General features: G+C 45.1%; 1 protein-coding gene across 6 annotated transcripts in view; it reads left to right on the plus strand.

Annotated features, from left to right (window-relative positions):
• Window positions 1-18233, plus strand: part of MEGF11 (multiple EGF like domains 11) — a 348065-nt gene extending 329832 nt beyond the window's left edge. For 2 of the 6 annotated variants that reach the window (XM_070420503.1, XM_070420513.1), the window contains 6 exons: window positions 1261-1379; window positions 3767-3833; window positions 4462-4563; window positions 7115-7171; window positions 13619-13825; window positions 14522-18233. In XM_070420503.1, the coding sequence (XP_070276604.1) occupies window positions 1261-1379; window positions 3767-3833; window positions 4462-4563; window positions 7115-7171; window positions 13619-13825; window positions 14522-14682 (713 nt within the window). In that variant the 3' untranslated portion in view covers window positions 14683-18233. Of the gene's footprint in view, window positions 1-1260; window positions 1380-3766; window positions 3834-4461; window positions 4564-7114; window positions 7172-13618; window positions 13826-14521 lie in introns of those variants that run through there. The other 4 variants (XM_070420522.1, XM_070420536.1, XM_070420529.1 and 1 more) reach the window with 4 other exon arrangements.
• Window positions 18234-18301: the final 68 nt, after the last annotated feature.

Here is an 18301-nt window from a genome sequence, read left to right on the forward strand (position 1 = left end):
TTGAGAAAGGTAGATGAGGTCCCGAGGGGTGTCATTTCCTGGGCCCCCAGCTCTGAGTGCCTGTGATTAGGAGCCTCCTTCCATTTCCCCAGACCTTCCCATCCTTCAGCCACAAGAGCACCCACCTAAATAGCAACTTTCCTAAACTCCCCAGAGGAACCTTTCCCCAGCCTGATGGCTCTGACAACTCAGGGCCCTGTCCTAATTTTGCTCCTTTGGGTGAAGGTCTCAGAGTAAACCTCCCTTCCCAGTTCCCAGAGTCAGGAGAGCCCCAAGGGGATTGTGCCTGACTTGGGGGAGATCTGAAAGTGTGGGCAACGTCCCTCTGGCCAGGCCCATTGGAACTCAGTCTGTCCATAAATGTGGTGGTAACTCTCAAACATCAGCCATGGGAGTCTGGGTTGGGGGCGGAGGAACACACTATTGGGTCAGATCCTTCCTCTCTTGCCCTCAGCCCTGAGCACAAGGATGACAGCTCACTCCAGCTGGCCCCATTGCTCATGGCTGATCTGAATGAAGCCTCCTACACCTTGTATTTATAAAACCAACATCATGTCAGCCCTTTCCTGCTACATGTTGCCTACCGTGTGCCCAGCTCCATGCTAGGTGCTACAGGATAGAAGGAGGTGGCCCAGATACAGACCTTACCTTCAGAGTCCCTGGCCTGCAATCCCGCCACCTCCCAACTCCCACCCTGGGGTTTCAACCAAAGCAGGTATCCTCTGATGAAAGCCCAGAGATTTGGGGATTTTCTTCTATGACTATAATAAGCAAGGTTGGCCAGGTTTTCCCATGCCATTCCACTGGAATCCCCCAGCCCTATCAAGAGGTCCTGGAAACCACAGGGCAGGAGGGCAGGACTGGAGCCAAGGGGAGTAGGTTTCTCTTTATGGCCTCACTACTGGGATCTAACCTTTGGGGGGAGGCAGGAGAGGATCAGCACAGCCCTAAGTACTGACTGCGGGATAAGCGAGGCTGTCAAAGCCAACATTTTCTCATCCATGCTCCTGGTGCCACCCTTCAAACTGGCAACATTACCGTGCATCCTGCATGCTTCAGGGAAGGCCACCGCAAGGGAAGGGGAAATCAGGCTCCACAAATTTCAGTAGGGGTAGTGGATGCCAAAAGTTTGGGGGATGGAGGACTTGGCTATCCCTTTGCAGAGCACCCTCAAGGCTGACCAGCCCAAGCATTAGTATTGGGGCATCTCATGCCAGGGGCAAGAGTATGATGGTATGTGGCAACTTGTTCTCTTCCCAGATTTGTCTCAAAGTAGCAGCCATGCCCAGTGCTTTTCCAATTCCAGCTACTACGCACTGGAGTGCGGGGGGCCTGCCACCAGCCAGGCCAGCACTCTGGACAGGAACAGCCCCACCAAGGTACCGGGCCCCTGACTCCCCAGCCCCTATCCACTGTCCACCCATTCAGCCCTCACCTCTACCCAGGAAGGAACTGTAACCACCGCCCCCGCCCCTCCCTCCCACACACACACTGGAAAGTCCCCCTGGAACTAACTGCCAATACATTAAACACAGCCCTGTGGTCCATGGGACATGTAAACACTCTGTAAGCATGAAACAGGGAACCTGCAGGTTACATGGAGCCAACAAGCACCATGTAACCAATAGGAATCACATGTAACTAACCACAGCATCACTCAGTATAACAAACCCCCACACCCTGTGTGCAACCATTTGGTACCAAGCCATGTGATCATATAATCATGTGTAACCTTGTCACATAACTATGTACACCATGTAGCCACTTTTGCCACATGTTAACACATGTAATCAAAATACTACACCACAAACCACCAATCACTGCAGTAGGTTACCAATACCATGTATGCAATCAGCACATTAGAGAGTAACCACTATTACTCAGGTAACCAGCTAATGTCCTTGTACTTGGACATACCACACGTCATCAGTGCACAACCATTTATTATAATCAGAACTAATGCAAGGGATGCGGGACCCAAACATCAGCCATAGTTAGTGTTCTCGTTAACAGCGAGTCCTGTGGGCCTTCCCTCACAGCTCCAAGCATAACCCTGGGCTGGTGGCAAGATGTCATCTTACAGGCCTTTGGGCAAGGATGTCTCAGAACACGTGTAGTGAGCCCTGCTGGTGTACCAGGACCCATACCTGGCAGAGTGGGAGGTTCAGAAATGAGGAAGAACAGCCTCAAGGACCACAATGTTTGACAGGTTCATGCTGCCCATACCTCCTGACACCCACCTATGTATATACACACAATAGCAGGCCCAGACTCCTGGCTTCCTGTAACACCCCTCCTGCCAAGAACATGGACAGGAGCAGTTTTTATATTCCAGGCCTCTGCCCTAGAGCTCGGGGAAACCTTTCTCCCTGTCTGCTCCACAGAACTGACAGCAATGCAGCTTGAACCCCCTAGACCAGATACTGTACAACCAAGGACAACCACTGTCAAGCCAGCACCCCAAGGCCACACACCTCTGATTTTCCAAATGGGAGTGCTGCACACAGGATGCCTTGAGGCCTATATGCAAGACTGTGGCCATCAGCCCCATACACAGCCCTATAGCTCAGATCCCCATTCCCAGCTTCAGCTTTAGGCTTATCCGAGAAACTGAAAGCTAAGGGAAAGGAATCGCATTTCCCAGAAGGAGGCCCTTGATTAACTAGAGCCACATTACCAAGGCTGCAGCAGGTAAGAGACAGAGGATGCCAGGGATGACAAGGTCCTTTGTGGCTATGTCATTCTTGGTCTCATTCTAATAGAAAAGTGTCAACCACTTTCAGTAAAGTGCTGGAGTTCCTGCAGAGGAGCCCACTTATTAACTCTCTGGCTCACCTTACCCCAGGGTCCAAAGTGGCTCTGTGTGGTCCAAGACCCCTCAGCCTGGCAGATAAGACACAGGTAGCAAAAGCAGGCACCTGTGATGAGATAATATGCATATGGGTCCCGGAGCTGAGACCATCTGAATTGTAGACCCAGCTCTGCCGCAGACTCCTGTGTAACCAAGTACAGGACCCACAAGCAGGACCTGTAAAATGAGGATAACCATCCTTGCCTCACACGGCTCTGAAAATGCAGGAAGAGGAAAGATTACCAGGGGTCCTCAAACTATGGCCACATACTAATACAAATATTGTATTTGTTCCCGTTTTGTTTTTTTACTTCAAAATAAGATATGTGCAGTGTGCATAGGAATTTGTTCATAGTTTTTTTTAAACTATAGTCCGGCCCTCCAATGGTCTGAGGGACAGTGAACTGGCCCCCTGTTTAAAAAGTTTGAGGACCCCTGGATTACACCATAAGGACACCGTACCCTGAAGCTTTCCCTTGGTTATATGAAAGGAAGACTCTCACACTCAGTCCCGGTCTAGTGGCCGAGGTGCCAGTGATGTTGCAGGCGGCCTCAGCACCATCCTGTGCTGGAGATGGCCTCCTGTTGCAGGTGAAGAGTGCCAGAGCCCACCTACTTCCCCTGTCAGGATCAGCTTGGTTCAGGCAGGTTCTCTGCCCTTGGGAGGACCTTCCCCTGCCCTCCTTTTCCCCAAAGACCTGGAAACCCTACAGCTTCAGCCAGACAGCTTAAATGGGTGTATCCTCTGCTCTGCTGCCATCAGCCACACCAAGGTGGCCTCTCACAGAACACCTAGCTCTCCCTTTCCCTCAACACTAGGACATAGGTGGGTACACAAGGCTGGGAAGAGTGAAGTCTGGGCAGGGGGCACCTCCAGGCACTAGGTATTAACCGGCTCTCCTACTTTCCAAACAGCTCAGTAACAAGTCCCTTGACAGAGACACAGCAGGCTGGACCCCTTACAGCTATGTGAACGTGTTAGGTCAGTAGTGGTTTGACTATGGTCCCTTGCCATCATGTCCTACCCTGTTCTCCTTCTCTGAACTGATGGGGGCCCTGTCCTCGCTCTAAGAGAGAAGGTTAGTAGATGAATTCTGAGCATGATTTCCCCAAGGGAGAAGGGGTGTGGGGAGGAACCCCAACCGCCTGTTTCAGACTTATAAGCAAATGAAGCCCAGGACCCTCTTCATTCCTATATTAGGGGGTAGGGAGAGGGTGGCTGTGACCCAGGGAAAGAGATGACTAGAGCCCCAGGTTTGGAGATTCCAGATGGAGGCCAAAGATGCACTCACTATCTAGAAAAGGAACCCCTGTCTGACCCAGGCCCTAACAAGGTACCCCTTTCAAGGGTTTCTTCCACTGTTCTAGTGGACACCAATTCCTATAAGGGGTGGGATGGGGGTAGGGGTAGAGGGGGTGGAGAAGCAAGGCCAATGGCCTCAGCTCTAGCAAATCCCCAAGGCCCTGCTGGCCCCAGCCCCTTTGGATGCTACACATAGGGGCCCTAATTTCTTCCAGCCTGCCCTACTATGACCCTCAGACCCCATCCCCTCCCCTGCCAAACCAGGGCCCTGGGAATAATGGCTCCTCCCTGTCATTCCTCTCACTAGACTCCCATTTCCAGATCAGTGCCCTGGAGGCCAGGTACCCGCCAGAGGACTTCTACATTGAACTTAGACACCTCAGCCACCCCGCTGAGCCACACTCACCAGGTTAGACAACCCCAGCCCTACCCTCTATCCCTAAGACTCTCATACCAGTCCAGACTCAGCACTGGCCCTACCTCCCACTCCTGCCCCTCGCTTGACCCATCCCCATTCATCCAAGAACTCTCCCCATTGAAACCCCCCTCCCTCCAAACATGAGTAGTCTACAATCCCAATTCCCTAACAAACGAGACCTGCCTGCTCCCATCATGGTCAGTGGATGTGGACAAACTATGACTGGTATTAGAGGAAGGGGACACAACATAATTGTAATCCCTGCAGTCCACAGACTACAACCCAAAACCACTGAGAAATGACCTGAGGATGGCAACATCTTTGGGGTTATCTGGGTCATCTGAGTGTGGATGGCAAACAGAAGGCTCTCTCACCCAAAGCCCAATGTCCCCCAGACCCACCAGTGGCTTAGGCTAAGCTCTCCCAGATACTAGGGTAGGGCTGTCCCGTAGGGATCGGAGAAGCTGGGGCAGGATGTGTCAACAGACATCCTCTGTGCTTATGTATTAGGTTTAAATTTGGCAGCCTGGCAAATATGCAAAAAAAGGATACTTGGAAAGTCAGTCCTGCAATGAAGATTGTGGGTAGAAGTTACAGGAGGTATCACAGGAGCAAGAGCTATAAATGAACAGAGAATGTGGGTTCCCTACAAGTGCCCCTTTAGGGCAGGACCTCAGCACACTGGACAACCTTGGCCTGAGCTCAAGCTCTAGCTGGTTTCTAGAGCTCAAGGGAAACAGCTCTATCAATCCCTGCATGTCTTTGGACCCGGTAACACTAAATGAAGATTCCCATTCATCTGCTGATTGAGTAGGCATGGGCTGCAGAGACCCTGGACCTGTACCCAGGAGGCTGTATTCTTGGCTATGGGGCTCATGGGCAGTGTCCAGGCATTTAGTAACCCCACCAATTACATCTCCTCCCCCTGCCCCCCACCACCACCACCACACACACACACACACACACACACACACACACACACACACACACTACCACCCCCCTGTATCTTTTTCCACATTGGAGCATCCTCTGGGCTCAGCCCAGATTTTTCCCTGCTCTGAGATCTCACTCTTCAACCAGTGTAGCCAGAGCCACCACTTAGTCATTTGGGGGTTTTTATCCAACCAGGCTGGTGGCCAATGGGAGAGAATACTTGGAGAGGTCTAGTTGCAACTCAACTTCTCACTTGTTGGTGTGGTCGCAGACAAGTCACTGCCCCTCTTTGGGCCTCTATTTCCTGTTATATGAAAAGGGGATAAGTGAATAGCCTAGCCTCCGTCCCTCAGGGAGGGCAAAGGAAACCCTTGTCTGGTGTAAAGTGCTGACCTCAATGCCAGGGATACAGACTATTGCAGTCATGTTTCTGAAGGGCACAAGTACTTACTGGCCAGTAGAAGAATAGCAAACCTGAGAAAACCTTAGACCTGGTTCTGCCCTATCACTCAGTAATGTATGGAAGGCCGGCAGACAAGAGTAGACTCCTATAAATTCAACTTGGGAACTCTATGTGGAGGAGATATGGGGAGTATCTAAACAGCCACAGGCTGGTTTGTCAGTATCAGCAACTAATGAGTCCAGAGGAGCCAAACTGTAAGCACTTGTTGCATGTCTTGCCTAGTATTGTGTCTTCAATCAAAAGCTGGGGGTGGGGGTAGGGTGTGGAAATGGCTCCGACTTTGAGCCAGTGTCATTACTGCTCCAACCTAAAAATGCCAGACAATTTCTTTTCTGGGATCAACAGCTACAAAGAACCTGACCTTGGTCCCTGAAGCTGTATGTCCTGCCTGTGGCTTGAGCTCAGGACCATGCATTGAGGGAGCCTAGGATAAATTGTGACAACTGAAAGGGTGGAAAGAAATCCTTGGGATTGAAAAACACCGGTAATACTTTTAGAGACAGCTCTCAATTAGGTGTAAATGGTCCACCCAAAAAGGAAGGAATAACTAAGAAAGCTGACTGTGGGTGGGGAATGAGTATATATCCCATATAGATGACCTCGGTCACCTGTCCACCTCCCTCTCTGGGTCCCCTCAGTCAAGCTTCTGATCCAGAAGAGGAGAGGCAGGACCAGAGCTGAGAGGTAAGAAACAGTCTTCCACCCTATTCTAAAATCCAAAAGAACTAGGATTTGGAACAACAAGCATCCTTCCCAAGCTAAAAAATGGTTCTGATTCATTCCTTATCATATACTTTTGGAGCCTGGAACTTCACCTATAGTGACTGTAGGTGGCATCAGAACTGTCTTTGATCGCCTCCTGTAAAACATTCCTCTTAGAATGAAGGTTAAAGAGGAGGAATGCTGAATATGCCAGGGGGCGCTGTAGCTCACCATTAATGCTTATGAGCCTTTTAAGAATTACTATATGGCCCAAAAGATTTAGAGTAAAGTAAACCCAGAACAATTTTCTAGCATTAAAGAACTAGTTACTTTCTGGGTAGGGTAGAAAAAGAAAAAGGCAAACAAAATATTGAAACCTACACATGCAGTCCAAGTAAACCTCACACACACCCATATTTTTCTTCCCTTATACTCTTTCTGCAGGTGCTTGTGGAATGGATAGACGTCAAAACACATACATTATGGACAAAGGCTTCAAAGGTAGAGTATCCAATCCTGACGTCCCATTAGAAAGGGCTTAGCAAGATAAAGAGTACAGATCTGAAATGGCCAGAAATTCTACCAGAAAGAACTGCGCACCTGTTCCCCCCAAGCCCCTTAAAAGTTAAAAGACCACAGGACCTGGGGCTGCTGGGTAGCTCCGCCCAGGAGGAGCAACCATAATAATAAATTCATCTTTCGATCTCAGTTGCACCTGCTTAGCAAATGCTGTGGGTTTTTTATAGATGCCTAATAAATGTCTTTGGAAATGTAGAACGTCATTATCCAACCAATTAGTACGAGTTAAACTGATTAAAAATCTGAAATAAAGTCAATCTACCTGCCCTAGAGGCCTCCTGTCATTGTACTGGTAAGGAACGCCACCCTGCCACCTGCTGGCTTTCTGCGGCACAAGGAAATGAAAATGATACCCTAATGATGAATGGCACTCCACCCTCAAGAAATCTCTGCCCCAAGAGCAGGGACACCAGGACTAATCCCAACACATGGGAACTCAAGTCGGGTCGTCCTTCTAGGAAGTCTCTGAGTAAAAGCCACGATGAAAGGTCAGGTCCTGTTCCTGGGCTGAGGCCGGAGGTTTAAATGACAGAAGGTGTGAAATAGGTGGCTTTGGAACCATGTCACTTGCTATTCTGTCACTTATTAACTGAGACCTTAGACTGTGAGCTCCCCAAGGCCCAGTTTCCTCATCTACAGGGTTGGGATAATTATGCCTATAGTTCTGTTGTCTAGCAAGGCTGTCATAGTATTCAATAAAATCACAGATGAGAAGTGTTTTTGCATATTGTAAAGGATTGTACTACTGTAACAAGGCTGTCCTTTTGTCTCTGAGGTCTATTTAAGAGTCTCAGCCAAACCAAGTAAGAGATGACTGACAGCAGAGGTCCCAATGGATATGGTAAATCTAGCTGTGCACTAGAATCACCTGAAAAGCTTGCTAAAACTACAGATGTTCATACCCCATCCCCGCAAGATTCTGATGCTGTAGACCTAAAGTGGGGCCCTGGGATCTGCATTGGCACAGAGCATCTCAGGGTATTCCTCTGCAGCAATGACCCAACTAACACTTAGAAACCACTGATTTAGACTGACCCAGATTTCCTGGATTACTGTTCTGGTCTATCCAACTCAACCTCAGACACACCCAAAGACACAACCATTTCCTAACCAAGGAGAGCTAGTCATCTATAGCCCTTGGTAAGGTAGCTATTAGAAATGGGGTGAGCTAAGGGTGGGTGGTGGTGGTGAGAAGTGCGCTCTGAGCAAGAACCAGGAAGGGCGAGTCTCCATCAGCATGTTAGAGTGCACACTGCTTAAGAGAATCATCTGGAGACAGGAGGTCATCCCTAGGCTCCTGGCCAGCTAGCGAACACTCCCTTGGGAGCATTATTCTGGCAATTTTCTGTGAGTTTTGACTTAAACTATCCCAGTGAAGGCAAGCACCATTACAGCAGGTATAAGGCTTAATACAGAAAAGACAGCTCTACTGCTTTAGCACTGTGAACTGAGACCTGTTTCTTTCTCAAATAGGCATGAGGTTTGGACAGAACTATTATTAAGGGCCTTTCCAGCTCTAAAAATATGCATTACTGAATCATAAATAAGCTCAAGACAAGCCCAGACACCTCAACAAATGAGCACACAACTTTCCTATGCACTGTGTTGTCCTGCCCATTGTGATTAGAGCTACTTTCAGACTTGCAACCATGAATATAAAACAACGCTAAGGAGAGCACTGTCTCTGCTTCAGTGTCATTCATTCCTGTTTTGTGGTCATATATGTGAGCCTCTGAGTGCAGATTTTGTTTCACCACTGTGGCTACAATCGTCCTTTAGAGAGAAAAGAGGGCTGTGTAGGCAAATGTACCAGCATGTGTTGGGGACCAACATATCTGAACAAGAGAATTCAAAGAGGAAAATGGAATGTCCCACTTCAAAACTTTACAGAAGTACTTACCAAAGACATGGAACAAACCCACAATAACTGGCTGACCTCCTAAATAAACACTTACTAAACTAGTTTGTACCAGGAATGAACTTATTTCCTAAACCTACTGGACCAAACAATTACGAGTGAAGAGTCTTTAAGTATTCTCTGAACTCCCCCTTTGCACAATGATTTGGCAACAAACTACCTCATGTTCAATTCCTTGTCTATCAGGCATTTCAAATTGCTGTAGAAGAAATCTTCCCCAATACCCTCCATCACCTTCATGATCCTGAAATCCTGGATTCCACCGTTGCTGCCATTTTTCCCACCTTATGCCCTTTGGTAATCTAACCAAGTCTCTTCTTGGAGTTGCCTTGAGTTCCAAGGTAGTTAGGAGCGCACTGATATCCTGAAAACTTTTTTTCAACTACTGTGGTTCTCCTGACTGATATCTTCCCTTTCCTGTCCCCATATCCTGTCTCTCAATCCAGAGATGCTAACTTCAGGCCCAGAAAAAGGCAGTGTGGCCTTCTAATAATAGTAGTCAGCTAAGATGGGATTCCTAAGGTTTTCCCCAACAGTAAAATATTGGCCTTAGCTAGATGTTATTTGAACCTAAAGCCCTGGTAAATTCAGATCCCACCTACAAAGTGGCCTTTGAAAGTCACTTCCCCTTCTGGTTTGCTGCTCCCTTTTACAAATTAAGATGTCTACATTAGATTTTAGAGTTCCCTCTGCCTCCCATAGTATATGGCTGTGTGTGATTTTTGGGAGGTAGGAACTAGCTGAGAGCAAATGCTAGGGCATTATTGAGCTAACCCTTTAATATTGATACTAATTACAGGCTAGGAGGAGTGACTGACTCCCCAGAGCTTGGGTAGCCTTGGTTGATGCTTCCCCTTTCTTAGTAAAATGCCCTGAAGTGCAGGGACTGGCCTTGGGGAGGGGCGGAAGGGTGGAACTCTAAAAGGATGAGGAAATATCTTAGAGCAGCTGGTTCTTCTTCCCCTTGTCCTGCCCTCTCCCCTTCATCTCCCTCCCTCTGGGCAGGCAGGTAGATGACTCAGCTGGAGAAGAGAGTAGCTTCCCGCTTGCCTAGATGTCCCCCAACTACCAGTTCCAGAATCCAGATTATTCCATAACTCAATACCTTTCCCTACCACCTCACTTCACCTACACACACACATTTCATCCTTTTCTTTACTGCTGACCTCTTTATGGAAAACACAGCTTCCCCCTGACACTAATCACCTCCCCCACAACCCCAACTTCTCTTTTATCCATTTAGGTGTGTCCCCTGCTGCACATCAATTTATTCCCCCAAACTTGAAACAGCCATGACTTTTCTGGTGGAAATGAAAAGAGGGGCACTATTGCCTGGCTGGGGCTCTATTAGGCATTGAGCTAGAGCTCCATGGCTCTCCCAATGCCAAGGCTCTCCTCACTGAGGCACACTGCCTTATCCCTGAATCAGTCAAGGGATATCCATGAAAAGCTTAGAGCTTGGCCTTTCTTCTTCAGCAGGGCTTGGCCCTATAGATAAAAGGTGTTCCCTGAAGGTAAGGTGAAGCTGTTGCAGATATACTTTGCAGTTAGTACAGATATCGGAGAAGAGCACAGGAGCACAAGGAAACTGATAGGAGAGAAAAACACCTTGATTGGGTATCAGAGAAGACAGGGGTTGAGTCTTAACTACTTACCAACATTAAGCAAACTTTATGAGTTTCAGTTTCCACGTTTCTAGAGTAGTAATACTAGTCCTTCCTGCCCAGCCTCCTTCACAGATATAACAAGTTTCAAATGACTAACCCGAAATACTAGTTTTAAGTGCCACACAAAGTGAGCTATCGATATTCCTTAAGTTCTAGAACAGTGGTCGCCAACCTTTCGAACCTCACGGACCACCAGTTGTCCTCGGACCACCGGTTGGCGACCACTGATCCAAAGATTTCCTTAAACCAGTGGTCGCCAACCTTTCGGACCTCACGGACTATCAGTGGTCCACGGACCACACCGGTTGGCGACGCTGTTCTAGAAAATATGCAACTGAGGCAGCTGCCAAACAAAGTAAATGGATGTATTTGGGAGGACAGGAGGGGTGAGTTGTTAGGACTTCTCTCAGGAGACAGCCCTTCTTTAAGCAATTCCAATCCTCAGCTTCCAAACAAGCCACTGAGGCACAGTGCCTTACTCCCTGGCTGGTAAGTTCAGAACACCCAAAGTGGGACCAATGAGCCATACTACCAGGGTTCCTGGATTTAGCCCCACTCCCAGTTGGAAGAAACAAAGTACTCACTAGAAGCAGGTCGTGGTACAGGACCCATAGGTACCCCTTCCCCATTGAGCCTCAACAGCAGCTGGGACAATGCAGCCTCCCTTTAGTCCTTGCTGGGGCCGGCTGGGCCTGCTCATTGTCTAGCAAGAATGTTTTCTCCTTCTGTCTAGGGTTTTATGCTAGAAAGAGGCCATAATCTAAGATGGAGCCAAGACAATATCCCTCTCCACTGTGGGCTAAGTTGTGATGGAAAAGTGCTCTGAGCCTGGTTCTAGAGCTTGCTTTGCTACTGATTAGCAGTATGACCCTAGAGAAGTCACTTCCCCATATGAAGCCTCAATTTCCTCATAAGCAATGGGGGGGAGCAACAAGAATCATATTATTGCTCTACCTACACCACAGGGTGTTATGAACACTTGAAGGAACTAATAGGTCAATGTACTTTTGTACAAGATTGAAGAAATGCTACCTGCTGAAACAGACATCAACTCTACACCAACAGAAAAGTAAATCCCCTCACAATCACCATTAGGGAAGAAAAGACTACTTGTGGTAACATATACCGCAACTACTTCAGCTACATGGCATGTTCTGTTCTGTTCTCACTGTACAAAGGTTCATCTAGTCACCCCTCGAGTTACAAGATCACTTTCCCTTTACATTTCCATCAATTTCACAAGTTGGAAGCAGAAAGCAGAGATAAATAGCAACCCAAATGTAATTTGTGATAGTTCTAGAGAAGGATCGTCCAAGAATATCACCACCTGCTACCACTTGTAGAAATTTAGAATTGAAAGGCGATATAGATCACTCTCGACTTTCAAGCCCCTCCAACTCAGTGCTTGTTTCTAGACGTGCCCTCCCCCCACCCTCCACCCCCACCCCCAAGGCTGGCAGAGCCTCAGACAGATGAGGACCAGAACTGCCAGGTCACAGAGAGTGAGAGTAATAAAGCCCTGATCACTTGGAACAATCTACAAGAGGCAGTGATCATCTCTAAAAGGGGAATGGGATAGAAATTGAAGGAAGGGCTCCCCTTTCCTCGTGTGACTCCATCACAAAATGAACTTTCTCTAGTGGAGCTAGTTACCTGGCTTTATATTGGGAAACTAGTTTGTATCTCTTTACCCTAACATTCCTTGAAGTATGGAGGATGATGCATGCCTGAGGGGTGGCAGGAGAGGAAGCATGAGTTCCCCTAGTATCAGAGAAAATTATTATTAAAATAGGTTTCATTTAGCATTCACAAGAACTGAGGTAAATGACCCCAGAGCAGGGGTCCTCAAACTTTTTAAACAGGGGGCCAGTTCACTGTCCCTCAGACCGTTGGAGGGCCAGACTATAGTTTAATTCCTTTGCACACTGCACATATCTTATTTTGAAGTAAAAAAACAAAATGGGAACAAATACAATATTTGTATTTGCATGTGGCCCGCGGGCCGTAGTTTGAGGACCCCTGCCCCAGAGAATACATTGCAGGCTTGCGAGAAAATAGGAACTTTCCAAAGGCCAGCTGAAGACCCAGGTGTTTCTGAGACCTCTATTACACTTCTCTATCTGCCCCACCTCTGATCACAAGCTTCTCAGAGAACAGGGATGCAGCCAATTTGCTGCTGAAAGGATACCAAATTGCTAGCACCTGTGCCAAAACACACACATACACACACACACACACACACACACACACACACACACACACAAAAAAAAAAACCTCTTCTGAACCTAAGCATCTTAATCATCGGAACAAATTCAGAAAGAATGGTATTACAGAAAACGCACAGCCAAGGAGTCCCAAGGCATAGATTTAAGTCTTAGCACTGCCACTTATGAGCTGTGTGACCTTAGCCAAGACATTTCATCTCTCTCTGGGCCTTCATCCTATAAAATGCAAACTATCAACTATCCTTGCAGGATTTTGTAAACATTAAATAATAGATGTGAAAGTACATTATGAATATCTTAAATTAATCTCTCTGGTGCTATACCTGACTACTAAAAACAAAAATGTTCCTATCCCTCCAAAAACATAAGTTTTTTTAGAAAAAGAACTCTGCCTACTTATTAAGTATGTTGAATGCTTTCCTAAGTAAATCTTGGACTATCACAGGCTTTTACAGCTCCAGGATCCCGAAAGCACATGCACTTGACTACAGTCTGTTTCTGGTATTTAAACCAAGTCTTATGTCCTTGCTTATACTAAGAAATCTCTCTTGCCTTGCAGATTACATGAAAGAATCCGTGTGCAGTTCTAGCACTTGTTCCTTGAACAGCAGTGAAAACCCTTACGCCACAATTAAGGACCCACCCATCCTCACCTGCAAGCTTCCAGAAAGCAGCTATGTAGAAATGAAGTCGCCTGTGCACAGGGGGTCTCCGTACACAGATGTGCCATCCTTGTCGACATCTAATAAAAATATATATGAAGTTGGTAGGTGTCTCAAATAAGTAACTTAGCAAAATCAGGGCAATAGTGCAGCATCTGAAATAAAAACAACCCCTCTCTACTCACCCTGTCTTGAAAACACACTTTTTTTTTTTTATTGCTTTTTAAGGAATCCAAGGCGAACTGCCTTCCCCAGGACTACCCTCCTCTCTCATGCAGAAAATCAAATTCTTGTGCCAACTCTGCTTTAAAAAAAGAAACATACCAGGACTAGTATGACGCAGAAATACTGGGGGTGGGGAGTGGGTACACACACATACACCTCAACTGATTGTTGATACAAATCCCAGTTTAAAAAAGAAAACAATCAGAACAGAATATTTATTAACTTTCTAAATCACCACTTTCTATTTTCTCCCAGTTTAACCCATGTTCCTGGGCTCAGTACTAAGAATAGCAGTGAAAACCTTACGCCACAATTAAGGACCCACCCATTCTAAATATTCTAAATATTTAAGACATTCTAAATCTCTTTGGTTTTGACCAAGCTTTGGATGGGATTCTGACAGCACACTCACTTATGTTTTCCATCTCTTAGCATTAGTCCTAACCCTCATATTTATCACAGATTTATAAATCCTTGGCTTCTCTCACCACCCAGTTAAATAGAACTCTCTTCCCCCCAACATGACAACCAAAGCTAATCTGTTCTCTGAACTCATTTTTCACTATATTCCTTAGAGCCCACAGTCAGTGTGGTCCAAGAAGGCCGTGGTCCCAACTCCAGCTATATCCAGAATCCATACGACCTACCTAGGAACAGCCATATTCCTGGTCATTATGACCTCCTCCCAGAAAGACTGAGTCCTGCCAATGAGCCCTCCCAGGACAAGCAGTCTTAAGAGGGATAAGCTTCTCTTTTGCAATGTGCTCTGCTGAATATTCTCTGACTCTGAAAGAAGACAATCCCCTGACCTGAAATAATGGTACAGACTGACTTCAGCTGCGTGTTAGTTATTACTTTCACCTGGAACTAAAGAAGAGCTTCCAAGTGGGACTGGGGTAATTGCTCAAAAGGTCTGTTTGCAAAGGTAAATCCTATCACCCACCCAACCCCCAACTCCAAAAGACCTGGATTACATGATCTTTTAAAACATTTAAGATACAGCTACTCATCAACATCAGCTAAAAATATAGCTAACTATATTTATTTATATATTTAATTATCTGAAACATGATGCTTAAAGAGCATGTAGAATAGGTTTTATAAACCTTCCTAGGAGGAAAGGGGGACTGGGAAGGGGAGAGGATTAATTTAAAATACCTAAAATGTATTAGTATATGTACTTTTGGTTGCTGTTACCATCAACATCTGTTTGATTACCTAAGATAATTAGTACATAGACAAAAACTGTGCTAATATCAATCTTAAAGTACCTGTACATATATGTCCGGTCTATCAAATTACAATGGCCAAGATTACAGATTATTATGGAGTCTAATGCTAACAACTTCAATTTTTTTAAATAAGATTTAAATAAATACAAATTATGTGTAGCACTGAACCTGGCTTAACATCTCAGATGAGAAATTAGAATCCATACTTCTCTCATTAGCACCAGGTATATCAGGATGCTCAAGAACCTGCATTTTGCTATCTAAAATAGTATTATCTTCCATGGTAATAGATGAAGCCTTTCTCTAAGAGTCAATTTCAGTTTAAAGAACAGTTTAAGAATGAACCAGAGTTTGTGAGTTCAGCTATATGCAACCAATAAAACTGAAAGCTAAAATAATAATACATAAATACAAATTAACTTTCCCTCTTCTGCCCCTGCTGGTAGTAGAAGAAAAATGTTTTCAAAGCTCAATAGTCTCTTTCAGTCTACAACAATATTTCTGGCCGGTTTTGACCAAATCTTGCCAATTCAAAGTTCCAGAACATTGCCAACTCAGCCCTGGCCTTGTCATATCTCCTTGGTCACCCAACACCTGAGTCATTCCATGGGAAATAAAACTGTGATGCTTTAAGCAAGCAGTCACAGGCTGATAAGAATTAAGTATCCCTAAAAATGGCTATTTAGCCTCTCATCAAGTTTATTTGGTTGGCATTCCTTGACTCAGAAGAGTACTTGCTTTCAAGCATTTCTTCATAAATCTAGAGCTGGATATAATATGGAACTAGAAGTGTAGAGCAGGGATGGGGAACCCTTTTTCTGCTAAGGGCCATTTAGATAATTATAACATCATTCGCAGGCCATACAAAATTATCAACTTAAAATTAGCCTGCTATATTTGGTCAAACATTTAATTAACTCACCACTAATGCCTGGGCACGGCCAGAACAAATGATTTCTCAGACCTTATACGGCCCACAAATCAGACATTCCCCACCCCTGGTATAGAGGAAATTAAACAAAAGAGGATATATCAAGTTAAAATTGCTTAAAGTACATTATGCTTTCTGATGGAATTAAATTGAAATGATGAAAGAATGGACTATAATCAGTTGCTGTAACATGATGTAAAAACTTTATAGTAAACAGCACATAAGGACATGAAGAACTTTTACTTTCTACCTTAAACCCACCACCTGCTGAGATGGCCAAAACTGAATTACAATGAGCTAATGCTCCAGATCCCAGTATTCAGACATATCTATACCTTCCATTACTAATGAACATAGGTAAATGGGCTCAGATGAGTCTAAATGGAGTCAGCTCCCAGGCCCTAAAGAGGACCTCCTCACAAGAATTAAAGACTGAAAGGCAAACCATGAAAACTAATGGGCACCCCTATACCACTCCATTCTCTGATAATAGTTCTGCCAGTAAAAATACTTCCAAAAGGTATACAGAAGAGGAAGTACATGACTGCAAAGCTGGAATAGCTGCTACAGGAAGTGTGGGTGTTCTGAAGTCCTTGATACAAATTGGAAGTCTGCCATGGAACCCATTAGTTTGGCCAATAATCAGCAAAAGCAAGGACAAAAATGAATAACCCCCCTCCCCCACTTCATTCAAGGCTTAAGCAAATGTTGTTAGGGGAAAATAATCTAATACTTAACATGAATGCTGCATGTGTGCATGGGAGCAAGCAATCAGCAATAGCAAATTTACTTTCCAAAAAGTCTTATTAAATATAAATACTAGAAAATTACTTTGTAGACCCAAGTAAATATTTCTCATACATATGTAGAAAAAAATATAGATAAGAGGCTTACCTCAGTATTTCAGGGCAGCAAGTGCTCAATTACCTTTGTGAAGCAAGAACTAAGAATCATGGTGAAGTCAGATCAGCAAGGAGAACTTCATCTCAAACCCAGGTTTTATCTTCTTCCCTTACCCTGCATGTACAGTAACTGCTGCCTGGCAAACTGCAAACAAGCACTATCACTCAAGTTCAAGTTTCACCTCTTTTTTGCCAACTGTCTTCTAGGCAAATTTCAGCAAGAGATGGCATGGTGGAATTGCTAAAGCAATGGATCAAGAGATTTGAGTGTTACTTGCCTTCTCTGGGCTCTTTTTCCCCTGTGTGTAAAAAAAGGAAGAAGCAAATAGGGGTAAGGGAACCCTAAAACCCTTCAACTCTAGCATTCTGATTTTTAAGGAAATGTACCACAAATTAAATCAGGCAATACAGGAAAAGGGAAAGACAGAGGGTGTGATTACTTGATGGTGACAACAGTTGTCTTCACATACCTAAGAGTTACTGGTAAGAGACATTTCAATCTTACAGAGCAATTGTTAGGAGCTTCTGTCTAGCACGGTCACAAATAAGTTCATGGTCAACCTAAACATGTGCATTTTATTGACAACTTGGAAAGATATGTTCAAGTATTATACAGAAACTAAGTCTTCACTCAAAGTGATGTGCATATAATTCAAATGAGTAAAGAAAACAATCATTGTACAACAGCATAAGTGAGACTGATATGGCAATACTTTTTTTTTAAGCAACGCAGACTTGTAATATATTTGTTCACTGTGCAGAGGGATCATACCTTGTACAAAATAAAATTAATTTCTCAAACTAATTTACAGGAATGCCTACTGTTGTGCTGCAAACCAAAAATGTGTCTAAAATCTACACCTCAGGTTTACCAGTAAAGGTAAAACTAACCTACATTTTGTGTGGTCACTTTAGACTGCTAGATGAGTGAAAATTACCTCATGGGTGCTTGAACATAAAGTGAAAAGGTTTTATTAAATTTATAACAAGAGAGTCTCTTCCTTTAAAGTAATGAATGGGAACTACATATTCTTAATTCACATCCAAAAATTACTGAAATAGCTCATAAACATTAGTATACTCAAATAGAGAATTTCTCGTTTTCACAAAGATTTGGACTCAAAGGCAACTATTACAGCTTGTGCTCAGCTTCAGAGGCACAAAGGTAGTTCTATGGCAGCGGTCGCCAACCTTTCGGACCCGGCGACTGCTGTTCTATGGAATGGGGATAAAGGCAAATATAAGGGCCACCTAATTTGCATAAGAGCAATGAATAGCTTTCCATTAGAA

The sequence above is a fragment of the Myotis yumanensis genome, unplaced genomic scaffold, assembly GCF_028538775.1.
Source record: "Myotis yumanensis isolate MYYU_CA2020_CCGP unplaced genomic scaffold, mMyoYum1.0.hap1 SCAF_1, whole genome shotgun sequence".
Taxonomy (NCBI): Eukaryota; Metazoa; Chordata; class Mammalia; order Chiroptera; family Vespertilionidae; genus Myotis; species Myotis yumanensis.